This window comes from Amphiura filiformis, chromosome 2 (genome assembly GCF_039555335.1).
Source record: "Amphiura filiformis chromosome 2, Afil_fr2py, whole genome shotgun sequence".
Taxonomy (NCBI): Eukaryota; Metazoa; Echinodermata; class Ophiuroidea; order Amphilepidida; family Amphiuridae; genus Amphiura; species Amphiura filiformis.
The window spans coordinates 29999538-30013020 of record NC_092629.1 but is presented as its reverse complement, the minus strand read 5'-3'; the positions used below and the strand labels follow the sequence as shown (position 1 = coordinate 30013020).

The 13483-nt window shown below is 37.7% G+C and overlaps 1 protein-coding gene across 2 annotated transcripts in view; it reads right to left on the bottom strand.

Annotated features, from left to right (window-relative positions):
* LOC140146071 (leucine-rich PPR motif-containing protein, mitochondrial-like) overlaps window positions 1-13483 on the bottom strand; it is a 73436-nt gene that overhangs the window by 5419 nt on the left and 54534 nt on the right. For both annotated transcript variants that reach the window (XM_072167819.1, XM_072167818.1), the window contains 4 exons: window positions 5121-5316; window positions 3359-3483; window positions 2058-2170; window positions 730-898 (listed from right to left, as the gene is read on the bottom strand). In XM_072167819.1, the coding sequence (XP_072023920.1) occupies window positions 730-898; window positions 2058-2170; window positions 3359-3483; window positions 5121-5316 (603 nt within the window). The remainder of the gene's footprint in view (window positions 1-729; window positions 899-2057; window positions 2171-3358; window positions 3484-5120; window positions 5317-13483) is intronic.

The following is a 13483-nucleotide window of genomic DNA, read 5'->3' as shown; positions in this document are numbered from 1 at the left end:
CCACAGGACCTACAAGAATATATCTGTGATATTTTAATTCTTCTACACAGTCGCTATGAAATGATAAATGCAAATTTTGCCAAAGCTCACTATATCATTCGCAAGATGCTGTGAACTACCACTCGCAACAGTTTAAAATAGTTGCTAACCTTAAATAAAGTAGACAAAGTACCGGTAAAGGATTTTGTTTAATAATATGTGATGCCTCTGGTGAGATGTCACAAGGCAAAATAAAATGTATTGATATTAATCCGCGATGTTATAAGGCCCGCCGGTTACCAGCTGATCAAACTATAAAGTCATTGTTATAGCATCTGAACAATCAATCAAAGACTTGTTGGTAGTGTGTTTGTAAATACTGCTGCCAATCTCTTTCAGTGCTTAGAGACCCTATACTATCGATATGTTTCCATTTGTCATTGATATACCCTGTGGACACCTCAATCAATCAACTAATCACATGCAGCGCTAGAACAAAACACTCCAGAGTCCGCAGTGACCCCCAAACTTGCAGAAAATAAAAAAGTAGGGGGTCCGTAGTAGAGTTTGGTGAGTCTGAGTTACACAAATGCAGCATAAATAGTATGTCTGCGGTAGTGCTGGATTGAAAAACTGGGGGTCTGCAGGAACCCTTGAACTTGGGGGGGGGTCTAAAGTGTGTTTTGACAAGTCTGGGACCCTCAAATGCAGCCTAGCGCTACCCCTGCAACTAATCAATGGTATACTTACGATATGCTCTAATTAGGTACCAGTACAACGTCCCTAAATCCGTCCCTTCTACATTGTTAATGTCTATTATCCATCTAATTATATCTGCCTCGACGGGAGGAGTTCGACGTTGACAGACCTTGATGGCAACCGGAAGTAAACTACCTTTTAAGCTTCCATCTTCAGCTGCCTGGAAAGAGAAAAAAGAAACAAGAAAAATAAAAGCATGACCGCCATCACAAATAATAAGAAAAAAGAAATTGGCACTAAATAGCTGCTGTCTTCACAAATACATTCTTGCAGCATGCGATTCAGAAATCACTCAAAAGTGTTTTCACAATCGCTGAAAGCGTCGAAGCCTCAAATTTGCTTTGTCAGCTGGATTGCGACTTGATGCTCGGGTATGCTAGAGACTTTGGCTAGCAGACAAGACTTTTCAAAAGTGAAATGACTTGACTCAGATTTTTTCCTATAGAGGCCCTGCATAAATTTATTGATTGGCTCCAAACAAAGGATTTGAACCGGTGTCCTTCACCGTAGTTATGGCGGAGTGCAGTCCATTCAATCAAATGTTGTCATCAACCTATTTGATCATAGTGCAGGGTTATGTGTGTGAGACGAACTGTCACGGTAGATTGCAATCATGCTTTTGTTGAATGCATTTGAGTAGTCCGCCATACTTACGGGATGATACGTCACATGCAAGGCCTCTATCGAGAATGTACATTGACTCCAGTCATTTGACTTGACTCGACCATGAAATGCTTAGAAACATGTTAGGAAACGTTCAAACATGCTCGCATAACACTATTAGACAATTTCAGGTTTGAAATTGGGGTTCCCCAAAATCTGGCATGTATAAAAAAAAGGTGACAAAGATTTTTTGGCACGTCAAAGGGGGGGGGGGAAGCAAGATTTTGTAACATGTCGAAAGGGAAAGGCAAAGATTGTTTGGTATGTCTAAAGGAGGGGGCAAGCAAATTTTGGCAGACTATTTTGAGAAATCCCCACCCTAGAGGTACACATAATTATTGCATAGCCCCTAACAGAATGGACTCTTCCATTTAAAATCCACATTCCCTCTGTGGAAGATTTTGGAAATCTCTTCCACAGGGGGAGTATGAATTTCAAATGGAACAAACACATTAGGCAACTAGATTTGAAACTCGCCCTCCCTCTCTCAATCTGAATCTTTCTCAGAGGGTGTATGAAATTCAAATGGAGTTGCCTAACGTGTTCATTCCATTTGAAATTCATACTCCTCTGTGGCAGATATTATCAAAATCTTCCACAGTGGTAGTGTGGATTTTAAATGGAACAGCCCAATGTTCTCCTATGATAAGACTTACCTCTATTAATTGCAATGCTTTCTCACGTTTGCCGGCAAACACATAGGCCTGGCAAAGATTCCTTTTAGGCCTAGTCTCTCCCTCCTTTGCATACTCCTCAACCAACTCTAAAACTAATTATTCACAGATAGAAGGGATGGAAAACATAAGCAAAAAGAAATCTGTTATAACATTTTCCACTTTTACTGATGTGCATGGACAAATGTAAATGTTTATTAGATACATTATGCAACTTTGGCCCATACATGTACATGTTAAGAGGGTGTTTGGTTCAGGCCATTTTAGCATCTCCTCATTCAAATGTATATTCATTGTATTTGTTGTTGCTGTTGTTTTATTTTTGAATGAAATAAAGATTTTGATTTGATTGACATTTATATTTTCCATAGTTTACATTTGTGTGCAGTGTTTAACTATAGTAAATTGAAGCTATAGCATATCTGGCAATATCTTGTACTTTTATTTTATAACTTTGCTCTAACCTTTAAATAATAAAGCGGCCTTTCTAAAACCTTTTTTTATTTAAATTTACTTACAAAAAGTACACTTAAGGTGGTACTACACCCCCTGATAAATTGTGTGACTAATTTTGTATTTTTTCCAAAAAATAACTACACACTGGTAACAAATGTTATGTAGGAATCCAATTACTTCACTGACATTTCAGTGATTCAAGACAAGTGGCTCATTATATATGTTAAGAAATGAGGTACATTCTAGCGGTGCCTCTTTTCTTATCATAAATAATGTACCGCATGTCTTGAGTTACTGAAATTCCAGTGAAGTAAATGGATTCCTTACCCCTAATATACATAACTTTTGTTACCAGTGTGTTATTTGCCATAAAATGTGTATTATATCGCCGATTATTTGATATCATCAGGACATTCCTCATATTCAGAATGCATTTTGCTCTCATGTCCCACAAAAAATACTGTGCAAACGATGCTACCACATCCCTTAATCCATGAAAAATTGACTTAAAATAATAAATCAAGTGGTTCCTCAAGTTCATTAAGTTTTTTTTACATATCACAAAACTTGAGATTTTAGAATCATAAGAATGCTCATATTTTTCTCATAGCCCCAGCGAAATTTAACGCCCAAGATATTAACTTGTATCCCTGCACATATATGGTACAGAAATTCTGATTGATGTCATTTTGTTATTAGTTAAGCTGAATTCATACTCCATCGCTGAGCGTCGAATGATTGGTTTCTAGCCATTGAGGTAGCACGCTTTTTGTTGCGTCTGATACCAATCGTTCGTCACTAAGCGGTGGAGTTTAAATTTGACTTACGTTCATCCATGGGTAATTCTTTACTAATTGCCTTGTTGAATAGATGAAATATGCCCAGATGCATGCTGGGTACACCTGCTGCTTTCTGTTCCTTCAAATATTGGACAGCCCCTGAGATGTCGTTTCTACAAAAACAAGAGGCAAAAAAAGCAATGATTTACTGTAAAAGTGGTAATTTTTGCGGGTGTAATTTTTTGCGCTTTGTGGATTTTGAACTATATTGCTTTTTATTTTGCGATTTTGAGTTTTCTTGCATAGACCTATACATTAAAAGAACATATTCGCTTGTTTTAATTTTTGCGAAAGATGTGTTGCGCAGGTAAAGTGCAAAAATTAATGTACCGCGAAAATGTCCACTTTTACAGTATAGTGCGCTGAAGTTTGTTCGGCTTATAATAGGCAAACATGTTTTTGTTACTGCTTGTGTCAATAAAGTTCCAACTCGCGCTTGTGTAAATTCACGTAATTCACGCAACTAGTGTAAGTGTTGCACCCAATTGCGTACACGCCATTCTATATCAATACACCAAGTTATTAGTCTTATTTCTCTTGCCTATTATAAACCGAACAAACTTTACGCACAGGCACAATGCATAAACGATCCACAAGCCTCAGCACACTTTACAGGTTGTTGCTGACCACTATAGCCCCACATCATTCCATAACTTCAATCATAAAACAACAACTCGGGGACTTTTGCTGCTTAGAAGCTCCCCAAGTTTCATACGGGTTACAACAAGACATTAGCAAAAAGTTCCAAGTTTTCCATGAGAGCTACTAAACCACCGCCAGGGTTCGAGCCTGCAACTTCTTGCACCATTAGCCAAACGTCTTATCGATTGACAGCCCAATATCAAGGTGCTCTATTATACAAGTTTTTGATCTTGCCCCTATGTGCACAAACCTGGAATCGAACCGACAACCTCAGGATCTCTAAACCTACACACGGGGCTTATTCCATTTGAAATCCATACTCAAAGGGAGTGTGAATTTTAAATGGGGTTACCTGTATGGGTGACGTCATCTAGAAATATACACCCCTGTATGGCGGATTAAACATCATGTGTTCCATAGGTGGTGTATGGATTTCTGGTGGAATACCCTACGAATTTCTACCAGAATGGATTCCCATCAAAATTTTAACCCTGTTACTGTTAAAGTGCACATTTTTTTGTGCTTTGCCAATTAGGAACTGTTTCCCTTGTTTTTCACAGGATTCTAAGTTCTTACATTGACGTATAATAGTTGTATACAAAAGGGCTACCGTAAAAACTCGATAGTTAGCATATGTGCTTACTATCGGGCGCTTTTGACAACATGAAATTATACCAAAGTCCGGCGCTTTATCAACTTGAGCTAATGGGGTTGAAACACAAATTTGCAGGTTTACTTGTTCGTATATAACAATGTGTATCAATGATTTGCTCAAAACCCTTTACACATTTGTGGATGGGGCTCTTCATGTTTGTATGTTTTAAAAGCGCTCGATAGTAAGCACATATGCTAACTATGGTGTTTTTCGGGGTATTCGCGCGTTGTTGTTTTCGCAACAGCTAATTACAATAGATATAGCTCAAACATAGATATAGCAAAAAATTTGATTGCTCAGTGCCAGAAGTAGCTGCCCTGTGAACATTTGGCAATTCACAAACTGTACTCATCTACATGTACACAAGGCAACAACACACGGCAGCTATTGCACTTTTAACTTCAGGCACTGAGCAGTCGAATTATCCACTTTTACGGTATAGACTAAACCCACTTTTTAGCGTAAGCGCCAACGATGAGGTAATTGCAAGGGAATTCCACGTCTTTCACTTTCTCCATATATTCTGTTCTCATCTTGACCAGCGAGTCCACGTCGCCGTTATCCTCATAAATGCGTCCTAGTTTGGAAACGAGGTCCTTCTTGGGTTCCTTGCCGTCTGCTAGGATGCTGCTGTAAAAGTTGTGTGCACCTGAAAGGGGTAATCAATTTGAAGAATATAGTTACACCTTTTATCAGAGTTCCTTTGCACTTTTCTAACAATGTAGCAAGAAAACTCAAGTGGTTCGGACACAGAGTGAGATGGAAGAATAGCCTTTCAAATACTATTCTTCAAGAAAGATGGAAGGGGGGTACACAAGCCAAGTTATTGATAGACAACATCAGGGAGTGGAAAGAGACAAAGATAGAGCAGCTGGTGAGAACAGCAGAAGACCGGGAGAAGGGGAAACTGTGTGTCGCCATATTGCCATCACATTGCCCAACGGCCTACCAGCTATGGGACAGAATGACCGATGTAGAGTAGTTACCAATCGGGATTTCGATTGGCATATTGAATTATGTCAGAAAATATTGGCACCTTATACGGTGAACAAAAGCTGCATACCCTTGAGTAAAATTGTTGGCAGCAAATGCAAAGGAAGCATGCTGACACCTGTAGTGGCATAAACAGATCATTCAAACAAGGTCAAAGTTCACAGGTTCTTCTATTGTTTAGATTTTTTTGCAACTGCTAATTAAAAAAAGGTAAAAAACAGGCATTGGCAAAGAGATGCATACAGAGACAGAGAAAGACAACAGAAACACAGACAACACAGGCAGGCATTAAGGTGGGTCGGTGGGGAGCATAGCCTAGCGTTGCTTGCACTCAAATATGTAACCCGTTGCAGCGAAAGGTGCTATGTCGGCTGCTACATGTGTCTCTTTTTCCCCATTTTTGGCAGAAAATATCAAACAATCATGACAATCTGAAGTGGCGGGCATTTCAAATCATCTCCAAGTCAACAAGGTTCAGGAATGTCCCCTCATTGTTAGTGGGTGGCTTATACATACCTATACAAATACAAAATAAAACAAACGAAGACGGGAAACAGTTGTACAGCAAATTTTCGGTACTGGGCGTACCTTCTTCAGGCTTTATTACATATGAAATGACACAAGAAAACAATCTAAAAACAAGCAAGAAAATTAATGCGTAACGCGTAAAAAAAACAAGCATGAAAAGATCGCGACTTAAAAACAACGCAGAGTGAAGGCGCATCTATAAACGCAGCTGTGAAAAAGAGGGGGTCCTATTCAATAAGATTAAGGCCTTCGGGTTGAAGGGAATGAAGTTTGTTGATCCAGAATTTCTCGCGCTGCTGACGTCTAAATTTGGATTGGCGACCAAGTGCTTCAATGACCGTGACTTTCACTAGGAACCCCAAAAGTCCGGAAAGTACCCTTTTTGTCCGGAAGAGGCGAGGTTAGTCCGTAATAGTCCGCAAAAGTCCAGAAAGCCAACACCTAAAAGATAATTCAATTAACTCTGGTTCAAAGTTTGGTCACTTTGTCCCATAAAAGTCAGAAGAGTCCGCAAAAGTCCGGAAAATCCTAGAACTTGTGCTAGAGCTGCAGACATGGAGTCTGAGCTGGTCAACCCAGCATTCACACCTAGCTCCAGACCATTGTTGAACTATTGACTAAGAGGGTAATAAAGTTTCTGGCTGTGAGCACATGAAATGACAGAATTATTGATTGGAAATGGTCATGGTTGGTGAACATGATATGACAACTCACAAATTACATAATTTGAACCAATTCAGAGATGTTTTCATGCATTTTATTTCTTATCATACTTTATTACAATTAACAAGTCAATAATAGTATTACCAGAAGCTAGTAATAAATTATGTCACATGTTTTGATCATAGTTACAGATATACTGGTGTTTTTTGTGTTGACCATGCTCAAGAGTTAATTTGTACGACATCAAAACAGAGTTTGTAAACTTCTTCTGTTATTTCCAATTATCTTATTTTTCACAAAATTGCCAATTTTTTTATTTTCTTGTTTTTCTTACCTTTACAGTCATTTAATTTTGATTTATGTGACCTACTCCCTGATCCAGAAAAATACAGAACTAATTTTTTTGAATAAAAAAAATATTATCCTGTTTTGCCAAATGAAACAGCTGAATCCTAATCCTTTAGTTAGTCCTAACTAGCAATAAAAGTCAAATTTTAATATTTAGCCAATTTTTGGAAGGGCCAAAAACATGTGTTTTTCATATGCTATGACAATCAAGCCCAAAGACTTGTACTAAGACTAATTTCAGTTTATGCATTCTAAATTTTGGAAAAGACATGCATGTTTCATTCTTATAGCCAACCATTTAATTAAAGTAACACAAAAAAAAGTGAAAATTAGAGCAAAATTTTGGTATACATGTATACTCAAGATTTTGAATGCTTAGACTTGTTCCAAGTCTGTGATTTTTGTGACTTGATTGTCAGAAAACATGCCAAAAATGCATGTTTTGGGCTCTTTTTTCAAGAAATTAGTAAAATAGTGAACTTTTTCTTTTAACTCCAGTTAGGACTAAATGAATGATTAGGATTGAGCTATGTTTCATTTGGTAGAACTTGATAATATTTTTTTAATCCCAAACAATTTCTGGAATGGGGAGTAATATATATTTTGTGTACTTTCAAATGACTTGAATTAACACATCAGAAATGTTATCATACTGATTTCTGGCTGGTGTGTTACCTGAGACAAGTATTATAAGGATCTGTAGGCAATAATATGTTATTAATATTATGTTATAAAAGTGGTTATTTATTCAATAAAAGTCTGTACATGTAGACTCCATATTTTCAGCATGATTTGAAGTTACTGGTACTAAATAGTAAGTTCTTTGATACAATGCAGTTTACCATAAATAGTAATTTTCTTATTTTCTTTATGTAGGCCTAAATAAAGTATCTTGTCAAATAAAAAGGTAGTCTGTTTTGTATGTAAAACTTCTCTTGTAAAAATTTGAATGTTTATTTCAAATCAAAGAGTACAAAAGATCTTCTCTGCTTCAGAAACTGAGCAAGTAGACCCAGAAAAAATAAGTCTTCATTTTCTCACTCTGATCATTTCATGAAAATAGCATAGAAGCTGATATTCCTCCTTTGTAAATAACTTATCCATCAATCAATAATTAGATTTAAGATTCAAGAGCAAATTCCTCATGTTAAGTGGAATACAATGGTGAACAATTGATTTTGTGATCTAGTAAGTGTGCACTGCAAAGGATCATTTAATGTAATTGTAATGTAATGTAATTGTACCAAGACTTATTTCTGAATTTTTGTGCAGAGGTGTTGTATGAGAGAGTGGGGTTGCATCAAATTGGTCAGTGAAATGAAATGAAAAAAGCATTGTTCCTTTAGTACAATAATTCTATGCTGCCAGTGAAGGACATGTTCAAATAAAAGAAAAAGTAGAAAGTACTGGTAATAAATTTGAGAATAGTTTCTTATAATGTAAAGGTAATTTTTTAATTCCCACTGTGAAGTTAATGACGCAAGGAGATGCAGTTTGGTACATCATTTACATGTAGTTGGTATTTTGGGTTCATAGTATTTGCCATCATTGTTAAAATCAGGGGGTGGGAGCTTGTAAGTTGTAGATATATTGGCAAAAATGGCCATTGTCTTGGAAAAGGTGTTAATCTATTTATCCCTAACATATTTTCATTAATTGTTTATTTCATTTTAACCTGTAAAATATTCAGTTCACTTGTAAATCCTAGAGTCAAAAGGACAAAATTATTTTAATGGAAATGCTTATTTAAAATGAAAAAATGTGAACACCAAGCACCGTTTTAGATATTATTATTAAGCAAAAAGCATGTTCAGTGATTGAAACCTATTCCTGTCTCATGATTCTTACAAGTTGCATCCTCTACACAGGGAGAAACGAAATATTTTTAAGAAAATGTTTTCTCAACCAATCTTTAAGCGCACATTTAACATTATTACAACATTTTAATATATTTTAAAAAATGTGAAAATGTTTTGTGTTTGCTGGGATATCATGACAGGCCACTTATTTTGCCACTTTTCATAGAAAATAGACAGAAAAAGAATTTCATAAACTAACCAATGTTAGGGTAACCAGAGAAGATGTGAATTAATATGTAACCATGATCAAAACATGTGACATAATTTATTACTAGCTTTTGGTAATACTATGACTAGTACATTGTAATAAAGTATAATAAGAAATAAAATGCATGAAAACATCTCTGAATTGGTGCAAATTCTGTAATTTGTGAGTTTTCATATCATGTTCACCAACCATGACCATTTCCAATCAATAATTCTGTCATTTTATTACACTCACAGCCAGAAACTTTATTACCCTCTTAGTCAATAGTTCAACAATGGTCTGGAGCTAGGTGTGAATGCTGGGTTGACCAGCTCAGACTCCATGTCTGCAGCTCTAGCACAAGTTCTAGGATTTTCCGGACTTTTGCGGACTCTTCTGGACTTTTTATGGACAAAGTGACCAAACTTTGAACCAGAGTTAATTGAATTATCTTTTAGGTGTTGGCTTTCTGGACTTTTGCGGACTATTACGGACTAACCTCGCCTCTTCCGGACAAAAAGGGTACTTTCCGGACTTTTGGGGTTCCTAGTGTTTGACATCATCGATGCTATGATCTGGAAGGGAAAAGTGCACGGCAACTGGCTTGTCTACGTGTTTGGCGTAGTGCTTGATGGTACATCTGTGGTTACGCATTCTTTCTCTTATATTATTACCAGTTTCACCCACATACTGAATGTTGCATTTGGCGCATTCAATGAGATAAACAACATTATTGGTACTGCAAGTGACTTCTTGTCTTACGGTGTAGCATTTGCTCCGATTTTTGTTACTGAAAGTGCTGGTGACTTGCATATAGGCGCAGTTTTTGCATCGTGGTTTCTGACAAGGTTTGCAGCCATTATCATCAGTCTTGGGATCTATATTGGAATTTGTGTGAACTTTGGCCTTAACAAGGTGTTTTCTCAGGTTGGGTGGTCTCTTGTATGCAATGAGGGGAACTTCGGGAAGGGCTTTGTGTAAGCGAGGTTAGTCTCGATCATGTGCCAGTGTTTCCTGATGATCTCTGACAAATGTGGGAGTCTGGGGTGATATGTAACCACGAGGGGGACACGTTTGGATTTTGATTTGATTTTGTATTTAAGGGAATTCTCGCGCGTGGTTGAAGCAGCTTTTGTGATTTGGTTAGAAATGTTGTCTTCCTGGTACAGGCATGAGACTGCACTTTCCCAAAAAAAACTGAAAAAACTGAAAATGCGCGTGAAATTGGGCAAAAAGTACCAAAAACAGGCTGAAATTAAATAAAGTTGCGGAAATTTTGACTATAAAAAAAACTGAATTCAGTTTTTAAACTGATAATTCTCATGCCTGCTGGTAACCACGATTTATAAGCTGTTGTTTAAGGGTTTCAGCTTGGTGTTGGAAAGCACTTTCATCTGAGCAAATGCGACGTAGCCGTAGAGCGAGACTGTAAGGGATATTACGAGTGCAATGCCTAGGGTGACAGCTTGTGGGTAGCAGATAGGTATGCTTGTCTGTGGGTTTGCTGTATAAATCAGTGTGGATCTGTCCCTCTGATAATTTAACAACAACATCCAGGAAGTTAACTTGAGAAGGTGAATAATCACTGGTGAACTTGATTGATGGGTGGATTTGGTTGGCATGATTAATAAATTGTTCAAGTTCGTCTTTGGAATGAGTCCATATGATGAAAATGTCATCGATGTAGCGATACCAAACAAGTGGTTTAAACGCAGACGTGTTGAGAAGAGTTCCTTCATGCCATCCCATGAAAATGTTGGCATAAGAAGGAGAGAACTTGGCCCCCATAGCTGTGCCAGATGTCTGTAGATAATGTTCATCGTTGAATACAAAGTTGTTTGATTTTAGAGTAAGTTCAAGTAGGTTTATAAGATCATCTGTGGACGGTGTCTTGTTGGTACGGTTATCTAGAGCTTCTTTACATGCCGTAATGCCGTCATCATGAGGGATGTTAGTGTATAGGCCTTTAACATCAAGTGAAACCAAAATACTATCATTAGGAATGTCCTTCAAGCTGTCAAGTTTATTGAGGAAGTCGGTGGTGTCCTTGACATAAGAAGGTAATCCTTGGGCAAGAGGTTGTAAGTGAAAATCTAAAAATTCAGAGCACTTTTCAGTTGGATGGTTGTTGGTGGAAACCACCGGTCTTATGGGATTACCCGGCTTATGGATTTTAGGAAGGGTATAAAATCTACCAGCAGTCGGGTGCTCAGGAATTAAGTATTCATAGGTGTCGTCATCAATACAACCATTTTCCGAGAGACTATGAATGGTGTCGGTTACCTTTTCAGTAATTTCTGATGTAGGGTCATGATCAAGTTTGTTGTAGAAATTGGTATCAGAGAGATGTTCCAAGGCTTTATCAATGTAGTCTGATTTGTTCATGACTACCACTGCCGAACCCTTGTCAGCTTCTTTGATGATAATGTCTTCCCTTTTCTGCAATGATTCGAGTGCTAAGCGTTCATGTTTGGAAAGATTGTCACGAACGTCGCGAGTTTCTTTGAATGTTTCAATTTCATTGTCAACAGCCTTGATGAAACATTCTAAAGTGGGATCACGAGACTTAGACTGCCAAGAAGATTTCTTCTTGAATTTGTGAGAAGGAAGAGGGTCTGACTCATTGTCAGAGGTATCACTAGCATTCGAATCATCGAAGAAATGATTGCATAGTCTTAAGCGCCTATAGAAAGAATCCATGTCTTCAAGAAGCTGCATTTTATCAAGATTTTGAGGTTTGGGACAAAAGCCTAGACCTTTCGATAGAAGTTTGGTTTCACTTTCTGTTAATGTATTATCAGATAAGTTAACAACAGTTTGTGCGTGATTTGGAGATTTGTCACGGCGTACAAATCTACGGTTTCTAGGCTTACGATTACTTGAACGAGTCGATGGTGAATTATAATGATTGGGCCTACAAATACAATACAGTACCTTTGTAACCCATCACTTGAACAGGGATTAGCCATTGCAAATAAAGACTGGAGCTGTATAACAAACAGTTCTATAGACAGGTTCAAGCTTATTATCCTCTTCAGCAATAGGATTAATGATTGGTTTAGAATGCATTTGGCACTAGCTAAATGAGACATGCATACGTAGCAGCACAACTTAAGGTACCTTTTGCTGTAACAGGTCACATATTGAGATAAATAAAGCTGACACGCAAAACGGCTTAACATCCCCTCCCAAGGACAAGTAATCTCATGGTCCACTTACTGTTCTAAATGCACTATGGGGAGATTGGAAGTCTGAATGTAATCTACAGATGTTCCCAATAAAATTCAGACCTTTTTTCCCGAGCATCAATACTCCAGAAAGTTGTCACCACCAGGAATTGAACCCAGTACCTCATGCACCAGAGGCAAGTACTCTAACCACTGGATCTCAATGGATCTGTTTTAGATGTCACTCAGAATATGAAACTTCTTGGTATCACCTTAAAAAGTGATCTTAGTTGGACTACTCAAGTCAATTCAATGATATCTCGCGCCTCTAGACGAATGTATATGCTTTATGTTTTGAGACGCTTCAATGCTTCGTGGGATGATTTATCTTCCGTTTATCAAATGTACATTCGGCCTATCATGGAATATGCCAGCCCTTTATGGCATACTAGTATCTCCAGAGCACAGTCTGAGCAGATGGAGCTCGTCCAGAAGCGGGCGTGTCGTATCATCCAGGGCCAGAGCTACACATCTTATCGGGCTGCTTTGGAGAAACTAGGTTTGGTTTCCTTATGTGAGAGGAGAGATCAGCTGTTGGTGCGATTTGGCCAAGGTTTGCAAGCGTCTGCTAAACATTCTCAAATGCTGCCTAAATCCAAAGGTGAACGGCACGGTAGGAATCTTAGGTATGCCCAGCAGATTGATCCTCCTTGCTGTAAGCGAACCAGGTACATGCAATCTACCATCCCTCAAGTTGTTCAGCGTCTTAATAATCTGTGATTTTTGCCTTTGAATGTTATGCTATTGTATGCATTTTGTTGTTGCTTTTTATGTTGTTTTTATACATGTTATTAATTGTTACCCAGGCGTATCAGGTCTGTGACCTGCTTTCTGGATTGTTTTATACCTTAATAAATAAATTTAAAAAAAAATGTGCCACACTCCTTAACCCTTTCCATGCAGGTGTTAACTGCAGACGGCAAATTTCAAATTTTCTTTAAAAATTCAAAAATTTCAGAATTGTACATTTCCATGATCATATTTGGAATTGGCATGAAAAATGTATTAACA